The sequence below is a fragment of the Epinephelus fuscoguttatus genome, linkage group LG23 (assembly GCF_011397635.1).
Source record: "Epinephelus fuscoguttatus linkage group LG23, E.fuscoguttatus.final_Chr_v1".
Lineage (NCBI taxonomy): Eukaryota > Metazoa > Chordata > Actinopteri > Perciformes > Serranidae > Epinephelus > Epinephelus fuscoguttatus.
The window spans coordinates 21,352,708-21,377,248 of NC_064774.1; the positions used below are offsets into that span (position 1 = coordinate 21,352,708).

The 24,541-nt window shown below is 41.3% G+C and overlaps 1 protein-coding gene across 4 annotated transcripts in view; it reads right to left on the minus strand.

The window, feature by feature from the left end:
* The window catches only part of LOC125883941 (phospholipid-transporting ATPase ABCA1-like), a 255,956-nt gene that overhangs the window by 27,618 nt on the left and 203,797 nt on the right, over positions 1-24,541 (minus strand). For all 4 annotated transcript variants that reach the window (XM_049568607.1, XM_049568608.1, XM_049568605.1 and 1 more), the window contains 9 exons: positions 23,625-23,748; positions 21,682-21,811; positions 21,107-21,227; positions 12,557-12,619; positions 10,933-11,039; positions 6,801-6,942; positions 4,308-4,442; positions 1,526-1,629; positions 163-255 (listed from right to left, as the gene is read on the minus strand). In XM_049568607.1, coding sequence (XP_049424564.1) covers positions 163-255; positions 1,526-1,629; positions 4,308-4,442; positions 6,801-6,942; positions 10,933-11,039; positions 12,557-12,619; positions 21,107-21,227; positions 21,682-21,811; positions 23,625-23,748 — 1,019 coding nt within the window. The remainder of the gene's footprint in view (positions 1-162; positions 256-1,525; positions 1,630-4,307; positions 4,443-6,800; positions 6,943-10,932; positions 11,040-12,556; positions 12,620-21,106; positions 21,228-21,681; positions 21,812-23,624; positions 23,749-24,541) is intronic.

A 24,541-nucleotide genomic window follows, 5' to 3' on the forward strand; every position in this document is an offset into this window, starting at 1 on the left:
TCTCATGTTATTTATATATACAGTATAAATAACAGAACACCTCAGTGGGAGACAGAGTGTTCTTTCATCTCAATTCAAGGAGCTTCAAAGATTTTTTATTTTTATTTCTTTTTTATTCTGCTCTTGGTCTAACAAACTCAGTCGTAAAAGAAGGACCCTTACCTGCTCTTCAGATGCTGGATGCTCCCGAGGCACTTGAAGCGACCGTTTACCATGATCGCCATGCGTGTGCACAGTGCTTCACACTCCTCCATACTGTTGAAAGAATTGGGGGTGAGTGTTGCATAAATGAGAAGCGGCAGTAATACCAGATGCTTGAGTCTCTTCCATCCCACATGAAAGACAATGACATCTTGAAACTGGTCTAGTTAGTATAATGGGGGTATTTAAGGGATTTGTGTCATGTCTGTCCTCATTCAACCGCTATAACGTTCTGTATTCAAGGCTGGCGCATTGATCAGCGATGTATTTTAGAAAGGGTTGAACTCAATCAGTTTCATACTGTGTCAACTCACATTATTTAGCTGATAAAGATCTCTGCTGATTTACTTCTCATTCACAGTTAAAGTTTGCATCAGAGCATTTTTACATGTCTACTTTGACACCTTAAACGGACGACAAATTTGGTAATTAGAGGGAGAGGAAGGGGCCATCTGTAGTTCTTATTATCTCATTTTTTCTCTTTGGGTGTTGGGCTGGAGCAGGAGTCATTTGTAGTTGAGGCAGAACCTGTGAAGCCTTTCTGAGGAATGGTGCAATTAGGATTATGACTTTGTAAAACCTGGTGAATCTGCCACTTAACAAAACACAACCACCTGGTCATGCCATGGACGATTGGATGCCACTCAGCCACACTGCCACATGGACGACAACAAATGCTTTTATTTCTCCACGAAGGGAAAACATGTAATGAGGATAATATATTTCAAAAGGAACAACAGCACAGATTATTCACATGCACTGCCAGGGGCACAAATGATTCAAAAAACACAGGCAGTGTGGGAAATGGTAAAATGAATAGGCATATAAATTGGTAATGTTCCGTATCGACCTGGGCCATCAAGTTTTAAGTTTCACCCAAAAAATAGAAAGACAAAAATAGCCACTTAAGCTTTTTCTCCTCGCTCAAAATGCCCCAAACTGGCCAACACTGGAGGAGAAAAAGTTGGGACTAACTTTGCTCCAGGAAGTCTTGGATAATGAAAAGACTCCAGCACTGATATTGACAGTTTCTCTTTTCATGGAGGCGGAAAAAAAAAAAAAAGTGTCAGTCAGTCAATATGCCCTCATGCTTCATGAAAGCTTTATGGCAGCCAGTGTGGTTCTGGCAGCCAATATTAACTGCCACGCAGGAAACAATACCATGCAACTAAAGTGTAACTCCAATCAATTAGAACTACAGTATCTGCAGCTCGCGTTCAATTTGAGGACAGTTTGGTTGCTCTGCCTTCCCCAGTGAAGACTATTTTGACTTAGAGCTGTGAATCCATCTTAGAAAATCAATAGATAAAGAGTGATGTTGCACCTGTGTGATGTGAGAATGACTGAGCGTCCCTCTTTGATAACACTCAGGATGCAGTCCCACAGGAAGCGCCGGGCTTTGGGGTCCATCCCAGTGGTTGGCTCATCCTGCAACAAATACATCCTCTTTAGAACAGTTTACATTATATTAATTATAAGGGGTACCATAGCCATTAACAGCAAAAGTTGACTCGTAACAGATCATTTAATTATATGTTTGTTTGAACAGACATGTAGATGAGTCTTAAATGAAAGGTAGCCCCTGAGTAGTAGGGGTGTGAGGAGTCATCCAGCTGGATTGATGTATTAATCAGGGCTGAATTGAATACTCAGATGAAAATGAGTAACTGACCATGTACATTTTTGGAGTGCGAGTAACATCTGAGTACAAAATGTCAACATCTGCACTTGTAATGAAGGAAAATCCTCATTTTGAAAGCAGTGTTCAGTCTCTTAATCTTGTGATGAAAAATGATCTGAAGCTCAATCCTGTAATTGTTCTGTAAATATTTTTTTCTATTAAATACAAAATATAGCAACTTCTGATCAACCCATATTAACTTCATGCACAGAATTACAACTTCTGGTTTGGACCCACCCCTTTGAGGTTGAAGTCCCAACCTCGTCCGTAGTTATGCTAATATTTGCTGCTTTGTTTCAACAATGTTAGGCTGAAAAAACATGCATACCAGCTGGCATTCAACCATCAATAGCTGTGGCGACTTAAACCAAAGATGAGTACAAAAAAAATGCAAATATAAGTAATTTGTTAAGCTATGAGTAGAGGAAAAGTCTGTTAGCTGCTAGGCTCTTTTATGCAATTTAAATTGGCTAAGCTAATTATGATTACTAGCAAAAAACAATTGTTTTGTCTATGAATGCTGACATTATTATTGTTGAATTTTATACTTTTTAAAATATTCTTGCTGTTAAGTCTAAAGTCTTAAGTTTAAAATAAACTGTACTGCACTAAACCAGTTTCAATTATTTACAATTATTTATTAGTTGTTTTTTCTTTGTTAACTGATTGTGTTTAACAGGCTATTGAAACTAGTGTTTTACACACCTACTGAATAGCTGTGTGGAGAAACATAACCAGCAGCAACAGGCAACACAAAGCAGTAAGCACATCTCAAAACTACTGAACAATCATCAACAAAACATCAAAAGAAGGACATGTTTTTGAAGAATGATGTCCCATCTGTCCAGTAAAGGCCCAGAGATGTGTCCAGTGTTTGCCAAGGTGCACTGAAGCTGCTCTGGAAGCTGGTGGTGACCCAACACATTAATAAGACACCTGTTTTGTCACCTTTCTGTGTGTGTTTACATGCATTTGGGAGAGGAAGAAGTGCGAGGAAAAAATAGGGGGGGCATATAAAAGCACAGACATGCCTAGGTAAAGTCTGAGTATACCCATGAACTCATAATGGAGACACATACTGAACGCACTCCAACATAGCACAACACACACACACAGAGTCTCAGTGACTTGCTGTTTCTTTTTCCTCAGGGCTAGTCTGTCCGTGCATGATTAGAGAGTGACAGTACTCAGTCCATTGGCTGGTTTCGTTCCAGGCCTGGTTCTCTCTCACTAGCAGAATCCTACAAATCCCGTGGGATATTTCCATCACCGTGCCCAATGTGTCCCTGTGCAAACCCTACGTGGCACTGCCTCAAGGCCGCCTGGACTCCCTGGGCTCGCACACAATACTGAAACTGACACAGACACGGACAACACATTATCCTGCTGCCTCAGAGTGAACGCTAGCCTGACCCAGGCGAGTAAATAAGTAGGTTTGGAATAGTGCAGCTCCATAGGTCAAGAACCAAGCCAGAAAATGGACACGGTTGCAAAAATTATTCTGTAAATGTAATTCATTATGGATTACCCACAACCTGACTAAAATTGTGATTAGCAGCGTAATCTGATGGATTGCTTCAAAGCATAAAGTAATGCATTTGTTACAGTTTTCAGGCAGCCAATTAAACAGCAATAATGTTGCACATTTCAAGCTGTTTCTGAGTATGAACTGGCATTAAAATCTATTTATATAATGTAATATTTATGCTTTATTAGACCATGTGATGTGGTGGATGGGATAACAAGTAAAATTTGCAATAATCTTAATGAAAGTTTATACTTCAGTTAGCACCCACAGGGAGCCCCCAGAGTGATTTAAGGTCATTAAAGTTTGGCCCTCATAATAAAACGGACACAACTTCCTAATGCGCATTAAAGCCGCTTAATTGAAAGCATGTGACGCAGTGTATTCTCAGTCATGCCTTCAGTAATCTTCCATCAGTGAGAAAATGCTTTTGCCCTCACTTTTAAATCCTGATAAATAGGAATTTAATAGGTGCAAACACTGCTCTGTGTGCTCTGCGTTTTTGAATTAGCTCTTTCTGGAAATAAAAAAAGAAAAAAGAAAAGAATTAAAACATGACCAGTGAATGACCCCTGAAAAATACGCCCTTGTCATCCACAAGTAATGTACTTGTAATCCTCAGAGAAATTCAGTAAGGATTTACCACACTGATTGGCCCAAACTTGTTTTTTCTACATATTTTTACAAGCATACGTTATCCCAAATTCCTCTGCTCTGTCATCTTCATACTACAGTCAAGTCTCTGTGTGCTTGTTAGGAAGAAAAAGGACTCATCTGCTGTAATCCAAACATCTGCACAGCATCAATATTGATTCAAAGTATTACACTCTTAAGTCTTAATAAAACAGCAGCGTATCACATTTTTACCGTGTACAACACATCAATAATGATGTTTCTCACCAGGAAAATCACTGGGGGACATCCGATCAGGGCTATGGCTGTAGAGAGTTTACGTTTGTTCCCACCGCTATAGGTTCCTGCTGACTTGCTGGAGTATTTGACCAGCCCCAGTTTCTGGATCCCCCACTCGGCCACCTATTGAAGACAGAAATCAAAGTGACTAAACCTAATATGATGTCAAGAGGAGTGTTAACATGAACTCCATCATCAGAATTTCCATGATGGATGATATTTGACTTGGATCTCCACTGCATTTAAAGTGGAAACATCTTTTCAACTCTCCCCTGCCCCCTTTTACTAAGTGGTATTATTGCTGGTCGCAGAAACAACCAGAACAAGTGGTCCCTCTCAATCATCATTAATGACCCACTAGAAGTGTGTGGTGGTGTGTTCATTTCAAGAGACCCTGTCCTCTGCCTGTATTTTATTATTTACTTCTTACTTAGCTCTTGTTAGGACATTTCTAGGCTGTAACCTTTGGGCACAGTCCCCGTCAGTAACAGCACACAGATGAGATCAGGACTTTATAAAAAGCTAGTGACCAGGTAGTAGGAGAATGCAGCCAAGGGGAAGCTACGAAAATCACAGACACAGAGTTGGAAAAACACCAAGCAGGCAAAGCTTGTTCCAAAACTAGAGTGAATCAGGGGCTGGCTTTCACTTTCACTTTTGCTGGTAAGCACTAAAGGAGAGGATGGGGATGAGGAGCAACACAGAGTTGGCCTGCTTTTGTGCTGGACAGGTAGGTGCTGGTGGTTAGCTTTGTTAGCTTGCTAAAGTAGCAGCTTTTCCATTCCAACAAATGTAACGTTCCTACAGAAGTACAGTAGCTTTTAGTGTACGTACAAACAGTGTAAAGAGAAGGTGCCGATTCTGATTGATGTGTTTACAAACAGTAATGGACATTTACAGCACAGTATACCTTTAAGCATTTATGCACAGTGATAAACAAAGGTAGTGTAAGAGAATGGCATAATGCAGTGTAATATCTAGTGCAGGGCACCAGTGCAATTTTCTTGCTGTGTATGTTCTGGTCTGAACTGAGTGTATTCCTGAATGTTAATTGTAGTTTGATTGTACATGTACAGGGATATGTAATTTGCGTACATGGAAAGGCTGGATGCTGTCACTTTGCTTGATTCTCCCGAATACCCAAGACAAATTTCTTCCAAGGGACACAATGAAGCTTAATGTCTAATTACCTTATACCTTATACCTTATGCTGCCGGCTCGTTAACATGGCTGCTCCAATAATGTCACTTAAGAGAAACAAGGTAAATTACTCATGTACACCAATTATTCATAATGAAGCAAACCTGTATTGCAGATGACGGACAAACTCATTACACAAAGATGTGGGCTTCTTACATACATTAATAGTCTTTGGTAACTAGGGCTAGCTACTGATTGCTACTGAGTGACACAATTGTTGACGCACCTATTTTGTGCCATACATCAAACCTTCATTTACCCAGGAGATTGTAGCCAGTGGGAGACAGAATTGCATAGTGAAAGCGAGGGTTAAAGGGAGCCAATCTCTGTAGCCATTACATTGTGCAATCAACCTTTTACTTCACAATGCTAATTTTAGCAAAAAACTTGTCTCTTTCCTCTCTAAGCTCTTTGGTTCTCAAGGACAAGGCACGGTAGCTGGCATCAGTGAAAGACCTTAATCACAGGCTGCTCAGGTACTTCACTGTTCTCCTTGCTGTTTAACTTCTCGTCCAACACAAGCAATCAGGAACAAAGCCAAAGTGCATAGTATCACAAGGTCTCGAAAGACATGTTTGGCAGCTTTGGTACCACTTCCAGTACATTTCTTGAACACGCACATGGACATTTCTGATTACCGATTATGCTAAAACGACTACATAAGGGCTCAATTTGGACCGAGTTTGTTCTCCAAAACAGGTGCATCACGATGGGCCACGGTGAAATTAAGAGTTCTGCAAGCAGCGCAGAACTGGGTCCCTTTACACTGCAGCTACAAGATCAAAGCCCTGGCGCCAGGTCTGAGGCCTATGGTCGCCGCCAGCCTCTTCCTCTTTTGATCTTCTTGTTGTAGAAGCGGGCGGTGTGAGGGGAGTGCAGGGAGGCCGCATAGGGCCGGCCACACCACTGGGCATGGTGAATAATGTAGAGCCATAACCCACAGCTGCTGCTTTTCTACCACCGGCCATTTTTCATTATGAATGGCTTCTCCCATTGAGGTTATCTATCATTTTGACGTGTACTTCAGTTTGCCCTACATACATTCTAGTTAAAGTATTTTGATGGTAAAAATAAAACATTCTGAAATGAAATAAATATGTCTTGAAGTGGTAAAACATTTGAGTGTTTTCAGCTTTTTCTGATACTCCAATTATGGCAGTTTGACAACTGACCTACATGGCTATTTATGTTTAAGATAGTGTGCTTCACAACGTCAGTCATGAGTAAAACCAATTAACTCAAGGATATAGACAAGAGGGTATGAAAGGATGTAATGGTTACCATGGTGACCTCTTTTTCTGGTACCCCTCGTAGCCTGGCGTAAAACTCCAGATGTTCTTGTCCATTCAGCAGTTCATCAAGAGCGTCAAACTGGGGACAATAGCCCATGTTCTGGTGCACGTCCCTCATTTCTGTTCGTATGCTGGAAAATGGAGCACAATAAAGATTTGACAATGTATATCATTAATGTTTGAGATGACAGATCTAAAGGTTATATTAAATGACTTAGCGGGACAGAGACTACCATATCAAATATACAATACCAACAGTTAGAGGGCCAAGAAGCACACACATAATTTATGTTGCCTATTGTATTTCAAAGAGAGCTGAGATTAAAATTGATTTACTTGGAAAGATTCATCACATTTCCACAATACCTTGATAAAAAAAGGAAAATCGGAGCCGAGTGTGTCGAGGCCTGTGTTTCTCTTTGAAACTCTTCCACACTAATATAGAGCAGCAGCAGCAGAGTGGTTCATTTCACATTCTGTAATCGTAGTTATAAGAAAAGCAAACAAACTAATAAACAAAGACTCTGCAATCTTTCCCAGCCATGCAGTTCCAGGGGTACCAACATGCACCCTCTAGAGGCAAGTGAAATAATGGCAGCAGCACTTCTGGATGCAGACATGCTCTATTTGCAATCTACAATATTAATACTTTCACCTCCTGCAGACAACAAATGTTACGGCTGATTTTCTCTCTTCTTTTTACAGCTGCCTTGTTGTTGTTTTTTTAAAGATAATATTGGACCCATTTTTCCCCTGAAATGTTATTTTCTAGGAGCGATGGTCAGCCTGGGGGAGGCTAAATGTGATTTGATGTGTCTAGAGGCTACTGGATCTCAACAAGGCCACAGTGGACTGAAAGCTTTACTGATCTAATATTATGTTTTGTTTTAGCTCTGATAAAGCGTCATGATAACAGAAGGTCATGTAGCCTTCAGCTGGTTCGGGTTGGCCTCGTCTCACCACAGCTTTTAAAGTAGCTCCACCCTTCTGGTTTGTTAGCAGCAGCTGGACAGATTTTGTCACTGTGGGTCTTATCTCAGATCTTATCAGCTATCGTCTGATGAGGATAAAAACTCTCAGGACAACAGACAATATTTTGGGAGATCTGGTCTGGCCAGCCAATATACTGGCCAAGATTTCCTTCTCTGTGCGCTGCTCATTTTTTTCAGTTCAATCAGTAACTTTCAACAGGTCCAGAAAAAAATTTGACTAATCACTATAAACAGATATCTACATATTAAAGCAGATAAATTAGAAAAAAGCCAATAAAAAGCTAAATTGTCATAAGACAATAGCCAGTGGACTTATGAGATTACATTTTGGCCAATGCATTCGGCCTCTTCTGCTCTCAACATGGACTGTTTACCTGCAGGCAACCAAAGCCCACTCCTACATGACTGTTCAATACTATGTGGACTTCAAATGAAACCAGCATGCTCCAAGTACCAAAAACTTATACTGTTACCTACAGATTCTGCATACATATGCAGATATCGACCAGCCAAGTTGACTGCCCTCAAACTAGAGACAAACACATCCTTTCAGCCACACATAAAGCCCTAAATCTGCCATCAAATGGTATCCATGGTAGAGTTCATAAAAAATATCACAGAGCCGATCAAATATATTTTGATTTTGCGTGGGTGCTGGCTAGCATTCTGTATGCTATTAGCATACATGCTTTTAGGCTAATTAAACAGCTGTTTAGCTTAAAGCCTGCATGCTAAATTTGCCAGAGCATTTAATTAGTAAAATTTTTATTTTCTGCCTCATACAATTTTGAAATGTTTGGTGGCCATAAGTGTGACTGTGATACACTGCATCACAGAGAGGTCTATTTAAAGGAACAGTTTGACATTTTTTGAGATACACTTAATCGTTTATTGCCAAAGGATAGATGCATAGCTTAGCATAAAGGTTAGGAGCAGGGGTTAACCCGCCCTCACTCCCAACTCGTCAGACATCAAACCTTAGTCAGTGGTCCTCTGCATTAGTTGCCGATACACTGAGACATCCTTTTGTAACTGTATGTTGCGGGGTCATGTCACTGTCTGACACTCTGGCAACTGATGCAGTATAAAGAGCAAGAAAGTAGGGCAGGCGGGAGGAAAGGTGAATAGGTCAAACAAACACAGGACTTTCACCTGGGAGATTGCTGTTCATGTCCCTTGTCAAACCAATAATCAGCGGTCAGTTACTTTAACAGCAGTATGTCTGTCATGTGACATACGTGATGCTAAGTTATGTAAGCGAGATCCTTACTGTAACCCAAACAATGATCATTTTTCTAAACTTACCCACGTACTTTTGTTGTAGAAAGCTAAGAAAGTAAACTTTAAAATGAAGTAAACCGACATTGAAAGTTTATTTTGAAATGAGATTATATGCCTTTAATAAGCATAAACTGTACATTTCCTGTGCACACAGAAATGTAATGTTTAAAAGACACAAAGCTTATAATAAGCAGAGACTGGCATGCAGTCCCTGAGCGTCTAAAAGTGACACTGGAGGGGTTAAGGTTAGGGTTTGTGTGGGGCCACCAAGCAAGCATCAGTATTTGATGAGTTACGAGTGAGAATGTGTTGCAGGGGAAAACAGCTAACCTGGCTCTGTTCACAGGTAAAAAAAAAATAAAAAAAATAAATAAAATAAATAAATGAATTCCCGACTAGCCCCCTTAAAGCAGACTAATTAACACATTATGTTTTCTGACGGCTTGCAGTCTTAATGCTAAGCTAAGCTCATCAACAGCTGTCTGTGGCTTCATATTTAGCTTTCAGAGATGCGATGTAGTGTCATCTCTGCTTACTCTTGTAAAGAATGTGCAAATTTCCCCAAAATTTGAACTATTCCTTTCAGAAAAACAATGATGGTACATTTGTGGATCAAGAAGAAGGGCACCTGTCGCCCAAAACGTCACTCCAGGATGTTGGAATAAATGCACCTAAAGGGAGCTGAAGTGTGCAGACTTTTCTTTGTCTTTTCATATTTGTGGACCAAGCCATTACGCACAAAACACCCAGGCACACCCATGCAGTCCACTGCTACTGTCAATTTGTTCTTACTCTTTTACAAGAGACAGCCCATGAGCCCCTACTGGCTGTTAGCAGTCTAGCTTCAGTCTTTTGCATTACATAGACAGCAACACACCAGGCAGCTCAGATGCCAAATGCAGGTATGAACAGATAGTCCTTGTGAGCGCACAATCGCAGATAAGAGAGGCAGTTGTCAGGGGAGCAGGAACTTCCATTGAAGAGATGCTGCCGATCATTTCTCTTGCCAATGCAAAGAAAGCGTAATGAGCTGAAAAACAGAAGAGTGGGCGTACACGCATCTGTTTTTCCTCTCTTTTCAGTTTTTGTTTCCCCTAAAGGTCTCTGGGATTTTTCTTTGATCTCTGTTACCCACATTAATCAACATTAACACTGCTGTGTTAGGCCTTGCTCTATTCAGCTCTCTTTCTTTGTTGAACACAAAGTCAATTACCAGATGTATAAATGAACAACTATAGCAACCGTCGTGATGTGAAACCAACCACAGCTCACACACAACTATGCTCGGGTGTGCTGCCTCGGAGATGCACACCGAGGCAAAGAAACACAGTTGTTTGTTCCTAAAAATAAGGAAGAGCAAGGCTTCCTTCGCTCAAGTGCTTGAGTCTCATATTGCTGGTGTCAAGCTATTTTTTTGGCATGTACAAAGATTCCCTATGACTGATTCTGTAAGGCAGAGACAAAAAACAGCAAGGTACAGGGCGAGGATGTGAAAAGGAATGAAATATGTGCAAGATGTGCAAGAGGCAGGAAGAAAGCGGGAGCAGGGTTTTCAGCATTTCTGAGAATATCGCAGTGAGGAGACGTGAGAGAGCCAAAGTTGAAAAGGCAGAGATGGCAGAATGTATAAGAGATATCGAAACTACCTAGGCAAGAAAAAAAAAAAAACACAAAGAGTGAGAGTGAGAGAGAGATAGAGGAATAGAAAGCTGAGTTACACAGAACAAGAGGAGCTGAGAGGGGCTGTGAGCTATAAAAAAAAAACAGCTCGATCCCCATATGAGCAGCCATCTTGGGTGGCTAATTATGATGAGTTACTTGGTGCACTAGTGGGAGTTAGCGCCTCACCTGTATCCATTTAGGAAGGCCTCTCCACCGGAGACTGGGATGTCTCCTGTCAGCATCTTGAATGTGGTGGTTTTCCCAGCCCCGTTGATTCCCAGCAAGCCGAAACACTGATAGAAACAATGGGGAGGCCTCCGTTAGGAAAACAGTGTTTTGTAGCCTCATTGGAAAACAAACAGCAGACAACGGTTTCCGATGACATTTCAAATATCCTGAATGTGGTTTTCTTTTGAATAAACACTCCCCATTAAATCTTGTTAATGACGTTTATCTATAAACGGTGTAAATATTTGCTCAATGTATACAGTATAATTGAAACTACAATTTATAGAGTACACATGAGTGGTCCAGTGTTTAGGAAAATAACAAATTGATGTATTTCTGTACACAAACAAAACAACAGACACTAAATCAACACAGCAGGCGCACAAGAACAAATACTATAAAAACCCGACCATTCCCAGCAGCATTTCTTCCTGCTTCTGTAAATTTCTACAACAAACACCATCCTCTCTCTCTGTCTGTCTTTTTTCCCTGATGCTGCCGATCTGACTTCCCTCTGGAGGGCATGCGGCAGGAAGCTGTCTCTGCGGAGCCCCACGGTCACGTGACCCACCTTAGGTGCTCTGGCTCTGGCATAAATATTTGATTTCTGTCATTCATTGATCCCTGCTTGTTTGTGACCTGTGCTTGTGAATGCATAGACGAGGGCTAAGCTTGATGTAAATAATGCATGGAAATGCAGTGTGTGATCAGCAGAGCCCTGTGAATCACAATATTCCACTGGCATTTACATTGGGCTTTGAGTAAACAGTGGCAGGGAGGATGGATACCACCGGAAAGCCCATCGAGCACGACTGCCTGTCAGCATTTGAGATTATGTTTAAATCAAGCCTCCAGCGTGTGTGTGCGTGAAAGAGAGGGAGACCGCAAGCGTTTGTGTGGCTATGTGTGCAGTATAACATGTTAAAATGACTATGGAAGCTTTACACTGACAGTACATCAATTTTACACCGAGGCTCCTAAGTCAAAAACTGTGTGAAAGTTCACTTTGTTGTTTTTGGTTGAGTTTCCCACTGCTAATTTGGCAGCGTACTGAACTAAACATCACTGGATCCTCATGCCTTCGCTTCACAGACTCTGTTGCTCTAGCAATGCTCTTCTACTGCTTGTGTGTTTCCAGCACACACATGCTTGGCAGTAGCATAATGGCAGAAAACAAGCCCGATAAGAAGATTAGTGTTCCTCCTGACGCCTTCTCTAAGCAGCGTTTGGAAGATATTTCGATTCGACTCAGTAGAAGGCAAGAAACTGCCAAACACCAATTCAAATCTTCAAGAAATAACTAAACTGTAAACCGAAGCCCAGGCACAGAATTCCTGCTCATTGCTCCCTGCTCTTGTGTATCAATATTTTGTAAATATTGTCATTAATATTCAAAATTCTACTTGAATATTAAAATTCTAGTCAATTCACATCCAGGATTTTTGGTTCACAGGGAATAAAAAATGTCTCTCATTTTCTCTCATTGCTGGTGGATGTTGAAAAGTAATCAAATGCGAGAAAGTCGTCAGCCAGACTATAGGCTTGAAGAGGTGCTTGTGTGATTCAGCAGCATTTGGCTCACCTCTGCGGCAGGTACTCCCACACATAGCCTGTCCACAGCAGGGGTGCTCTTCCGAGAGTATACCTGCAGGGAGCAGACAATAAAATGAATCAAGCAGCCAGCCAGAAAAGGAGAGAGAAAGTGGGTGAGAAGGCAGGAGGCAGGGACGGCTGGGGAGCCGACAGTGAGGGAGACAACAGAGAGGATAGCATGACAAAATATGGAGCAATATAGCAGAGCAGCAGGGAAGAGTTGAGATGGAAGAAGCAGGTGGAAAAAGAAGGAGGGAGGGAGGCTGAGAAAGTGAAGGAAAAGAAATTATCAGGAAGGGATAATTTGCAACATTTAGAGCCAGCCAGATGGGAAAAGGTATTAAAAAAAAAAAAAAAAAGTTAGACGCTTGCGCAGGAGGGAGAAGAGGAGGACATGAACATTAGTATTTGTGACTGCAGTGACGGTATTCATGAGGAAATCTGTCTCCACTTTGAGTGCCACTTCAGTACCCTCAATAACCTTCAACACACTCACAAGTCAGCCAATACTCTATGTATGGACACTGGCTTTACTGCAGCTGCTCAATATACAAAGATGACTTTAGTGAGAAAGCATGCTGTGCAGTCCTTCATTTCAGCTATTAACATGGAACATGTAGATAACCAGTTGAAAAATGAATAGCCACACCAGGGACAGTTTAAGGACGTGATGCTTGTTAAACTTAAAGCGACACTTCGCCCCCAAAATGATCATTTGTATATCAGTTACTCACCCTGTGTTACTATGAATTCATAAAGAAAACTTTGTTTTTCTCACACGCCTCCATGGTGAGAAAGAGAACAAAAACTGAGAACATTCTTCATGAATTGAAGTAAATGGGGGCCGCATTCAACAGCAGCAAAACATCCATTAACAAACTCCCACACAACTTGTGCGGTATAATCCATGTGTGTGTCAATTATCCAGTCGTATGCTCAGTAGTTTCCAAACACATGCATTTTCGATAAAACCTTACTGTAAGTCACTACCACATAAACAGTTTCACACACAGACGGGTCGTGCACCCGGGCAGGCATGTGTGTTTACACTCTTCTAGTGCATTCCATTTACATCCCACCTCCGAGCTTGTTTATTGGCAGGAAGTTCTGCTGTCATTCACCCACAACTTTCACTTCTTGTTTAGACTGTTTATGCAAATAGTTCACAAATTCACAGTTGTAGTAGTAGTAGTAGTTCGAAAAAGGAAGTGGAGGCAAATACTCAGTCACAGACTTTTGCCAAGACTTCAGGAGGAAAAAAAATCATAGAAATACATGTTATATGAACAACAGCACACCTAGACACAGTCATACAGCAAAAGGGACCTGCTTTATCTGGACCCTTTACTCTCAATTTAACCGAATGCTTCTCTCCCCTCTTCAGCTCAAGTTGGTGATGTAATTTCCGGTATGACAGTGAAGGTTGCACAGCTATTGGCCACCATCAAAGCCAAGTTCTGCCAATAACGATAGTTTGTAAAACATCCTACTGTTGCCGATTACCAAAAGGAGAATTCTGTCATTGTGGCAACATCCGTACTAACACAGTAACACATAGGCTAATATTTTCTTAACTTTTAATTTCCACTTCCTCCTCATAACTATGCCAGCACCTGTTCTGACACTGTAACACATAATAGTCAATTTAAGGCTTATGTCAAACAGACACAGCTGTTCTTCCAAGAAACTGATGAGGTAATCATTTCCTCTGTCCAAAACTGACAATTCAGCTTGCTAATTCCACCATGCTTTTATGCTAATGCTACAGTGGTTACAGAAAATTAGCCAAACAAAGTTGTAGCTCATCTGATAATAGCAATGTGCTTTCCTAAACTAGGACAAGATTGTGTTGATGAAGCATTAAGGTGTTTATTTTACTCTGTAGCAGCTGGCTTGTTAGCTAGCTAGCTCGCTATTGCCACCATGCTAATGTGCCACAATGGTTAGAGACGATGAGGGATACAGTAATACGGGACTGTCAGTGTCCATGGCCCTTTCAGCCTGGCAACGCCTGTTCATTGCGAAAGATCAATCCCACCTGGACCAATGGTGAAACTTGCAACCTACATCACTCAGTCAGTCAGTAACTCATGAGACAGGCTTTTGTGTTCATAGGTCTGGCCAGCCAAAAATATTGATAAGTGCTGCGTTAATGTGTTTAACTTGTTGTTTCGCTTGTAGTATTTCAAGAACACGAGCATGGTAGCATGTTGAGGTACCATTAATCAAAATACAAAAGAGCCTGAGGGGGATATTAGCTTTACAGATATAAACTGTTACAAACTTAAGTGTTGTGCAAGGACAGATTTTCGCATTCTGGAAATAAACTCACAAAGCATTGGCTGGGTTTGAGGAATAATATCGTGTATTCAGTATATTATGGAGACATTATACCTGAATGCATAAGAGAAATACACCCCCCTCTTAGTGATGAGAGCCAGTGCTTATTTATGAGCAGAGCAGAACACAGAAGTCTGAACAGGATTGGTTCTGTAGTGCTTACATAAGGTCACTGACCTATCCCAAGACGGCACCAAATGGCTAGACACATCTTGCATGTGCTATAGTTGCAACATCACGCTTGTATAACACAACATCACGTAACATGGCCCACCAAGGTCAGTGTGGCAATACATGTTAAATGTTTCATGGTAATTAACGTTCACAGTCTCTACATGAAAAACTGTAGAATCACATTAGTCATGAAGATGCAGCATCTGGTCACCATGGATACTAAAACTTCATGGTAATCCTATTGAAAGTTGACCAAAGGGTAAGACTGACAGATTGTTACCATCCCTGAAACTTCCACCATCACTAAAAAAGCAAAACTCAACCACCTGAGATGCAGTACCCCATCTCTCAGGACAAAGAGCCAGTATCCTGCTAAGATCATGCAGTGACACACAGGAAATGAGAAGATGGTTGATGTTTTTTTCCACATCTCACTTGAAAACTTTCCATGCTGCATCCACATCCTCCCCTGCTGACCAGTCTCATCTATTCACATTTTCATTCAAGTCTGCATCATCTGAAAATCCCACCAGAGGAGTTAAAGGAACTCCCATAAGCCAACATGACATTTTACAATCTAAACAACAACAACAAAAAAAAGAAAGAAAGAAAGAAAGAAAAACAAAACAAAAAACAAAAAAAACAAAAACAAAAAAAAGCAGGCGTACATTCGACAAAATGAGGTATTTAGTGCATGAGGTGTTTTTCCACATCCAAAACTATGTTAGGGTTTGATATGTTTGAAATGGTTTGAAAGCAGCGTTGTCTTGCTCCAGCACAGAACGACAAGACAAGGCCTTTGTTGTTGTTGCTGAGTGTGACAGTTAAGACATTTAAAATTCTAAATCAAGGACAGCACTGTGCCCCTTTGAGTTATAAAAGACTGACTACTGTTGGCTGTTTTTTCTGTTTTTTAAAAGTTGAAAACATAATTTTCGATGAGTGCTGTGTGTGTTTACGTGCCTGTGTGCGAGTGTCAAAGACCGAAACAGTGAATGTTCATTAAAACAGAAAAGTGACAGCCAACTATTCTCCGTATGAAGGATGCATTTCCTGTATAGAATCCTGCACCCGAATATCCACCATTAAACAGACTCGACTGTCCCAGCTGCATTCACAACGCTACCAGGCAAATGTAAATTTAGAGCTGCCACTTCAAACCTGACAAACAATGACATTGCATTTATTACACAGTTGGCAGATCAAAAGCATTTGATAAAAGCAGGAGTTCCATAGATCCATCACTCCTTCAGAGCCATCTGGCAGCTGCACTCGGTACTTTTCAACCTGGATTACACATACTACTTTTTCGTGATAGTTTGCAGTGCTAAAGCCACATCAAAGCAGCAGATACATATATGGAGGAAGGCAATTAAAGGATAAGTCCCCTCTGACTCGAGCACCACAGCAGCTGTCATGATAAGCAGGCCGACATCTAAGCAGACGAGACAGTTGATAGGATCCAATGGTGGCAGGTGCGTAAACCTAAAATACAGATTTAGGTTAGAAAATAAGCTACACACGCTGAATGCTATAGATCAGGTCGTAAATCAACACAACGACACTGTTTTTTAAAATAGGTTTCACCAATATATGGTCCATTCATTCCACATTTGACTCACAGCAGTATCAGGTGCTATCCTGAGGTAAAGCAGCTGCTCCTAACTTTTGTTGTCTTCTATGATCCCACAGCTCTATCATAATACTGTAGCTCATATAACCTTTTTCAACATCACAAAATATGTTCTACAGGTCTTTTTTTGAGCTGATATTAAACAGGTCATTACTTAAAGGGACAGTTCATTCCAAAATCAATCATCATGTTGTGCCTTTTATCAATCTAATTTGTTCTGGTGTGAGTAGCAGAGTGTTGGAGATACTGGCCGTAGAGATGTCTGCCTTTTCGCCAGTGTAATGAAATCAGGTGGCACTTAGCTTGTGGTGCTCAAAGCGCCACAAAAATACATTTAAAAACCTTAGCAGTGGCGTCTCTTTCCAGGAATCATGACCTGGTTACTCAAGATAGTCCACAGACCTTGTTGTGAGCTGTTTCTATCAAACTACGCCCACTAATTGTACCACTGTACAGAAGGAAGCGTGCATCTACTGCTAGCTCACCTAGCAACACCTAGCTACCTAACCTTTAGAGATGGGTACCGAAACCAGTTATTAAACAGGCCCCAGGGCATAATAACTGTAAACCGTCAACATTAGCACTTCTTTTGTTGGTTATTTTTTACAAGTTGGCGTAAATTATCATCACGCTGGAGCCTCTCCTCTGTTCTCTGTGTCAACGGGCAGCAGCAACACCACTACGCTCATTACTGTAAGTGCAATAAAAGCTGTGCAAGTAAAACAGCCACTACTTTGTCAATACACCTGCTCAATAAGCATCAACCTATAGAAAGCAATACTTTAACCTGGTCTCTTTGCAGTCTCTCATCCACTGCTGCTATGTTTAACACAAGCACTGCACACAAGCTCAGCTAACAGTGTGGTGTCTTCATGTAGTCTAACTGTTATGCTTAGTTTGCAACAGGTCTTAAAATTTTGGAAACTTTTAGTTTCTAGCTGACTGAGGCAAACCTGCCCCTTTTCCCTGTGCGAGCAGGGCACCTGCATTCAGTGACACACATCAGCAACTTAGAATTGTGATGTCATGAATATTATTTATTTAACTGACATTTTAGATTTGTTTCCAGTGAGATGTTATTGGGTGTAATGACTTTGCTGTTGTAAACATTACTGTTGCTGCTCTGGAAACATTTCAGCCAAGAACGACATCATTGATGCTTACATCTCACGCTATCACAAGCAAAAGCCTCTCTCTTCCATGAGTAGATGCACACTACCTTCTGCGTTGTGATATGGTTGGTGGGCGTGGTTTAGTCGAAAGAAAATAGCTCTTACATGAAACTGTTTACAATAAGGTCTGTGGATTATCTTGAGTATGATTTTTGGAAGGAGACATTGTTGTTGATTTTTCCACTGTATTTTTTTGGCACTTTAAGCACCACAAGCTGAGTGCCATCTAGTTCTATTATATTCAAGGGAAGGCAGACATCTCTATGGCCGGTATCTCCAACACTGTGCACCTCACATCAAAACAATGATGATAAGTAACACTACAGGTAAGATCGAAAATACGTATTTTTGATTTGGGGCTGAACTGTCCCTTTAACACCGGTCATTTTTTTGGTCATTTCAAGTGGATATTGTTATAATGTGTTTTTATACAGCACAAACTGATTTCTAAATGTTTTTGGACTCTTTATTTTGATAACTTTGGTCAAAGTTTGACTATGTCTAAAAACTGACAGGTTAGCCAAATAAGAAAGAAGAAAATAAGAAAAATGGGCCTACACATTCCAACTCACAGTCTTGATCAGGGCATACAAAAACAAGCAGCAGCTCACAGACACACAAAGGCTGGTATCAGCTGCCAGGCAATCAGAGTAGCACTGGGTAATTGTTACTGGTGCAGTACTCCATTGCACCTGCAGTATTCCATCAACACACACATATTTACAGATTATGAAACAAGTGCTAATTTTAATTATTTATTCTAACTCCTCTCTTCACTTGCTGACTAGTTTTCGTACACTCCTTACTGAAGTGTGTGGTCTTAAGTTGTTACAACTGAGGAGTCAGCATATTCTGGCTCTCAGCATATCAGCCTCTCTTATTTGTGTTTGTTTTCCTCCTACATACAAATATGTGGATAGATATATAAGTATACAGATATATAGTGTAGATATTTTCTTTTACCAAATTATGTAATTTTTACTCTTTGAAATTAGCTGAGCCACTTCACAGAACCCCACAGAAACTGCAGACATCCTTGGTTGAAAACCATTGCCCAAAGGGATTTATAGATAAGAGAATGAAATAAAAAAATACAAAAGAATATAAATTAGATTGTGAGAAAGCAAAAATAACAAATGACTTGCTGGGAAAAAAGTAACCACTCAAAAACCGGTCTGTAAATGTTTTTAAAGATAATTTAAAACAGATGACATAAATACTTTGGCACACAAAGGCAGCCATTCTGTAACCACACAACACACAGCTCTTGTTAAACGAGTCTCCTCTTAACCACAGAGTACACATTATCACATAGGCATACTTGTAGTATATGCCAAGGTGCCACTCATCACTCATTAGCCTTCTACATTCAAACAGCTGCCACAAGGTTCTTTTAAACTTTCTCTGTCAACTTAGTGAGTGACTGGAAGGTTAAACTGACAGCACTGGGCTTGGAAAACGCTCACAGACGGACACACTTCCATTACAGTCTCCATCGATTACAGTGCTGACGCTAACGCAGCAGCTAAGTGGAGGCTAGCAGGTGGGGCGCACAGCAAAACGCTCCTGTTTACAGTGGCAGGAAAAGGAAGGGGAGGAGCAGGATCCTGACACATGATTGATGGCCTGTCGATCGCTTCAGAGGCATGCTCAGATTTATGACAGGGCTCAGCCTGTGGCGCATGGCCACCAAAGCCACGCGCCCATTGATCAATTTGTTATCTACACCCCAAATGGATGGGGCACAGCTGTGGTGAGAGTCAATGAGGGCACTGCAGGAAGAATCCCGATGCCTTCTGCCACTGCACTGCTGTTTTTGTGCAGTGATGGGCCACTGTGTCTCATCTCAGAGAAATACTGTCAACCATCAAGGTGTGAATGAACAACGGCAGCTTGTCAATGGCAGACGAGCTCGTTCATATCAAATCTAACATCTTAACATTTTTGACACTGTTTCAAAGCTGTATTTACAGTAGATGAAGTGTTTTTACGGGTTCACAGCGCATAAAAAAGTTCTCTCTACAAGTCTGAGCTAGAGAAAGAACATTCGTCTCCACACCCTTTCACCTTGCGAGATGATTTGTAAACCCATCCAACTGTTTTACCCAGCACTTGTTCGGTAATTACCCTAGGGAGTGTGGCGCACGTCTGTGTCCGTGAGCAATGAGTGAAAGATTAAGTATGGGGTGACTGCGAAGACCGAGGGAGTAAAGGAGTGAAGAAGGGTGGCAAGAAGCAAAAGGCTGTTAGATCGTCCAGCTGTCGGCACAGGAGCTGCAAAGCAGGCTGCTGTGGCAACACTTCCTGCTGCCACGCCACCCGCAGGGAGGGAACATCTGCCAACGGATGGAGCGTTAATCTCGGCGGTGTTGAGGCATGCACCGTCACAGCACGCTCGACTTCACCTACTGCAAGGAGGGACGGGCCGGAGCTGGGGAGGAGCTCAGACCTTTACACCCCTGAAATGCTATCTGGTTTGGTTCTCATGCCCACTTATGATGTTTGTGAATGTTCACAGCTGCACACTTGCAACCTGTCTTTCCCATTTGCCTGGCAAGCTGAATAACGCAGGTGCAAGCACAGGAAAAAAACTTCACAAACTCATCCTCCCCACACACATGTACAGATATAGTGGATCACTGCCATTGAAAAAGTGTCTAGAAAAAGTGAAAAAGTGTTAATGAAATGCAAAGTGGCAAACTGCACTATAAAGTCCAGCATGTAATAAAGAATAAGAATAAAGAATAAAAATAGAAAACATATATGAAGGAGAGCACAGAAAAATGCAGATGTATTGAAATATGTTAGTGTATACTGACCCAGTGTGTATGTGGGCTGTGGAATTTTTTCGTGTATGTAAATGTAAAATGGACATATATCACAAGACTTTGTTCATGTTCAAGTGCAAATATGTTAATGCAGAGGGCAGAGCAAAGGATTCACAGAGGGCAAGACAAGGCTGAGGATATGCCAAGGCCAGAGGACAGAGTTCATTATCCTGACAGCCTGAGGACAGAAGCTTCCTGAGTCTCTCCGTTGAAGCCGTTGGATTATTCACACAATTAAATCAACCTCACATTTTATAAAAGATAAAAAAAAAAGAATAAAGCAATCAATCAAACTCTGACTGAAAAATCACAAAAGGAATGACAGAATAAGAACCATGCACCAACATTAAAGCAACACTTTACCAAGCGCTAAAAGCTGCCGCGTGCAGTACCTTAGTGAGGTCGCAGATCCTCAGAAGGTCGTTCTGGGCGTTGCCTCCATACACCCGCTCGCGTTCCCGAGCAACATCGATATCCTCTTTCTCAGCGGATAATGACTTCCCTGAAATAAGCCTGGCAGAGAGAAGTCAACCGCAGTTGGCATAACACCCTTCATTAAAATTAACATGAACTCGCATGACAAATTATCTCGGTCAAAGTTTAAGCTCAGTGAAACAATCTCGGCAATTTTCATAAATAGTCGAGGTCGCAGGCATTAGTTTCCATGGCAACCTGGCTTTTGGAGTAAGTAAACACTAAAGGAAAAAACAGAAAACTGGGTAGCATTTGCCAAACAGATTCACAGTGCGACAGATGTTTTGTATAAAGTGAATATAAAGTACACAGCTGATTTAAATGGGGAAGAATGGGGGGGAATGGTTTGTGTGACTGAAACAAATACTGGATGGAAATACTCTGCATTATTGAAAACATGGACAAGAACTACAGCAGTCAGAAACGTGGATAGGTCGTACATGTAACTTTTTAGGCCAGATTTGAGATTACAGCTGTTGAGAGACACTTTTACCGTGGTTTGAAGAAGAACTTGTACTGGATGAGGATTGTGATGGTAAACATGACAACACCCTGGATAGACATGGCGCAAAGGTTCTTTCCCACCATGTCCCAGCTGAGTGGGTCCTCAAAGCGGTCTTCCCCTGATGGAGGAAAATTAATTTGTAAAAACTTATTGTGATGAACAAAGTCAAAACACAGAGAAAATGTTAATGTGTGTCAGTTCATGTTAATATCAAGCCCTTATCTCCAAGCTCAGAGAATGATTTAGCTGAAACATCGTCAAAATAAAAGGAATCACCAGATGTGTGTGTTCTTTCATGGACAGCCAAATATGTCTTTGTCAAAAGTTAGAGGAGAGCTGGAATTTGTCAGCTCTTTGAAGTGTTTCTGAGATGTATTCATCAGTGAAAGCCAGCAGTTTAAAATGCCACTTAGCCTTAAAAATAAAAAAGTGCTGTCACCTATGTCATGTGAGGAAAATCAGTGATATCCTGTACTTTTCATGGTGAATGTTTTTTGGCTAATGAACACTTAAGCAAACCAGTGACAGCCCCCCACTCTAATCATCCCGCTCCTTCCCTTCCCTCCCTCACTCACATTCTACAACCCTTGAGCCCCGAGGGGGCAGAGTAAGTAGACAAGAAAAACGAAAGCGCTTTCAGTCTCATTCTCTGGTAAATAGCCCCTCTCCACACTAGCCCTTTTAGGTTGTGATTGCTTTTCTCTTCCTGCTCTCCGCCACCGTCGCAAATGATTCCTCAAGCCACTATTTCCTGCTCCATCTCTCGACAGATAAGACTCCTCTACCTCTTTCATGTGCCTCTTTGCCTCTTGATGGCCCCCTTAACCCTGGCTCCACCTCTACAAGCCATGTTCCCCTCTCCTCCCTGCCTCTTGTGTAAATTTAACACATGCAGAGGAGAGCTCGAGAGGAGGTTTTGGATATGTGTTACTGTGGGGATGTGGGCATTTTGAATGAAATAGTTTAGTGTCACTTTAAAGAAAGATAGGTTGTTTAAAGTTCCCTGCTAGATGCTAATATTTTGTTTGACACGGTTTTCCCACTAATACTTTTAAGAAAGCCTTTAAAAAGGGGTGGGAAAATGGATAAGGGTATAGAAGAGGATACGTTTTTTTAGGGTAGCGCACAGACATTGCCCCATTTCAGTAGAAGAATGTGAAAATTTGCACAGATACAAGTCAGTAAATTTGAGGCCAGACATTTTAGGCAACATAAACAACAGCTAACATTTTGAGTGAAGAGGGCTTCAAGTGTTATTTAAGGTTGTAATACTCGGGTAAGAGGAATTAAGTTGTTTTTGGCGAGTGAAGCATGTTTACTTCTTCACCGCTTTTCCAAATTGAAGGTACCCTGTGGAGTTTTTGACCATTAGTAGCGCAATGTTTTTAGGAGTAGGTCCCAATTTTGTTTGTTCTTGTGCATGAACTGCATGATAGACATCTCTGCCAATGTTTTCATACTATTCCACTGATCTACAGGAAGTAGGAAGAAACAAACAATAATGTGGATGTACACAACCCTGGTTTAAAATTTTACAAAAACTGGTTTGCAAAAGTTTCATAGCAATGATACACATGATGTGGAATATTATCGTGGGGTTTCTGGTCCTTTTAATGCAGTCACATTGGCTTTGTTGTTATTTACCTAAACACAGTACTGAGGTTTGGTGCTGGTAAAACGGAAGAAAAATGGCACAGCTGGGCTCATGCATATATTCCTGATAGCAAATGGTATCTACATATAGTCACTTAAGTCAAAAAGATTCAACATTTGCACTGTATTACAAAAAAATCTGGCTTGGCAAATGTTTTCATTTTTCTCTGAGGACAATACAATCTTAGAACTTATTATTATTACACAAAAATCATCACTGAGATAAAGATTTTTTCTCACGGATTAGTCATGCTGTCATAGCTGTGGTGGCCTCTTACCAAAACTGCTAAAGAGGGTGGCCATCGCCTGGTTCTTGGCCATGTCAATTAGCCCTCTGCCCAGACAGAAATGTGGGAATATCAGCAGCACCTGCTTCACTATGTCGTTGATGCGGGTGACATTCTGTGGAGGAAAACGCACACAATCACACATACAAGATACAAATTAGAAACTTGGAACATTCAAGCCCTGACTGGGAATTAACCGCCAGGAGTCCAATATGTCGACTCGCTGTCTCGAATTAGCAGGGCTAGTGGCTAGTGAGGTTTGGAAGACGGAGTGCAGCGCCCTGACGCAAGCATGGATAATTAACAAACATCCTGCGTTCCGTTTGCATGCTGCGCGCTGCTGTGTTGCGGGGCTCCAAATGGCACGCTGAGGAAGCACAGAGCATATAAGTTCATCCACCTTCTTGAAGTTGGAATTTAGCAAACGTTCGGGGACATACTGCGTGATCTGTGAGGTAGCACACATACAGTGTGTGTAAACACAAACTGATGAGGTGGTGCTCAGCTAAGCAGATGTTCATCCTTAAAATCATCACTGAGGGTAAAGGGGGCACCCGGAGACCAAAGAGACACATCTGACAAACAACAAAAGCTGTGAAAACACCTACCGACACTCTCTGTGTGTTTGCCTTTGTTTTTCTTCTAATGCTATATACAAGAACAAAGAGACAGATACACACAAACAAAACCAAAGCATATTGTTTCACTATTTCACAAGGCAAACAAAAAAAGCCAGTCTTATCTTGACAGGGCATTTCTTAGCTACAACTTGTCTTTCTCCCTAAAATTGCCCTGTCCCTTTCTCACTTTCCTCTCCCTCAAGGCCACAATTCAATGGTGGCCTAGTGAAGCACAAAAGGAATAATCAATTAAATGAAGACACAATGAACTGAGCTCTAACAAACTGG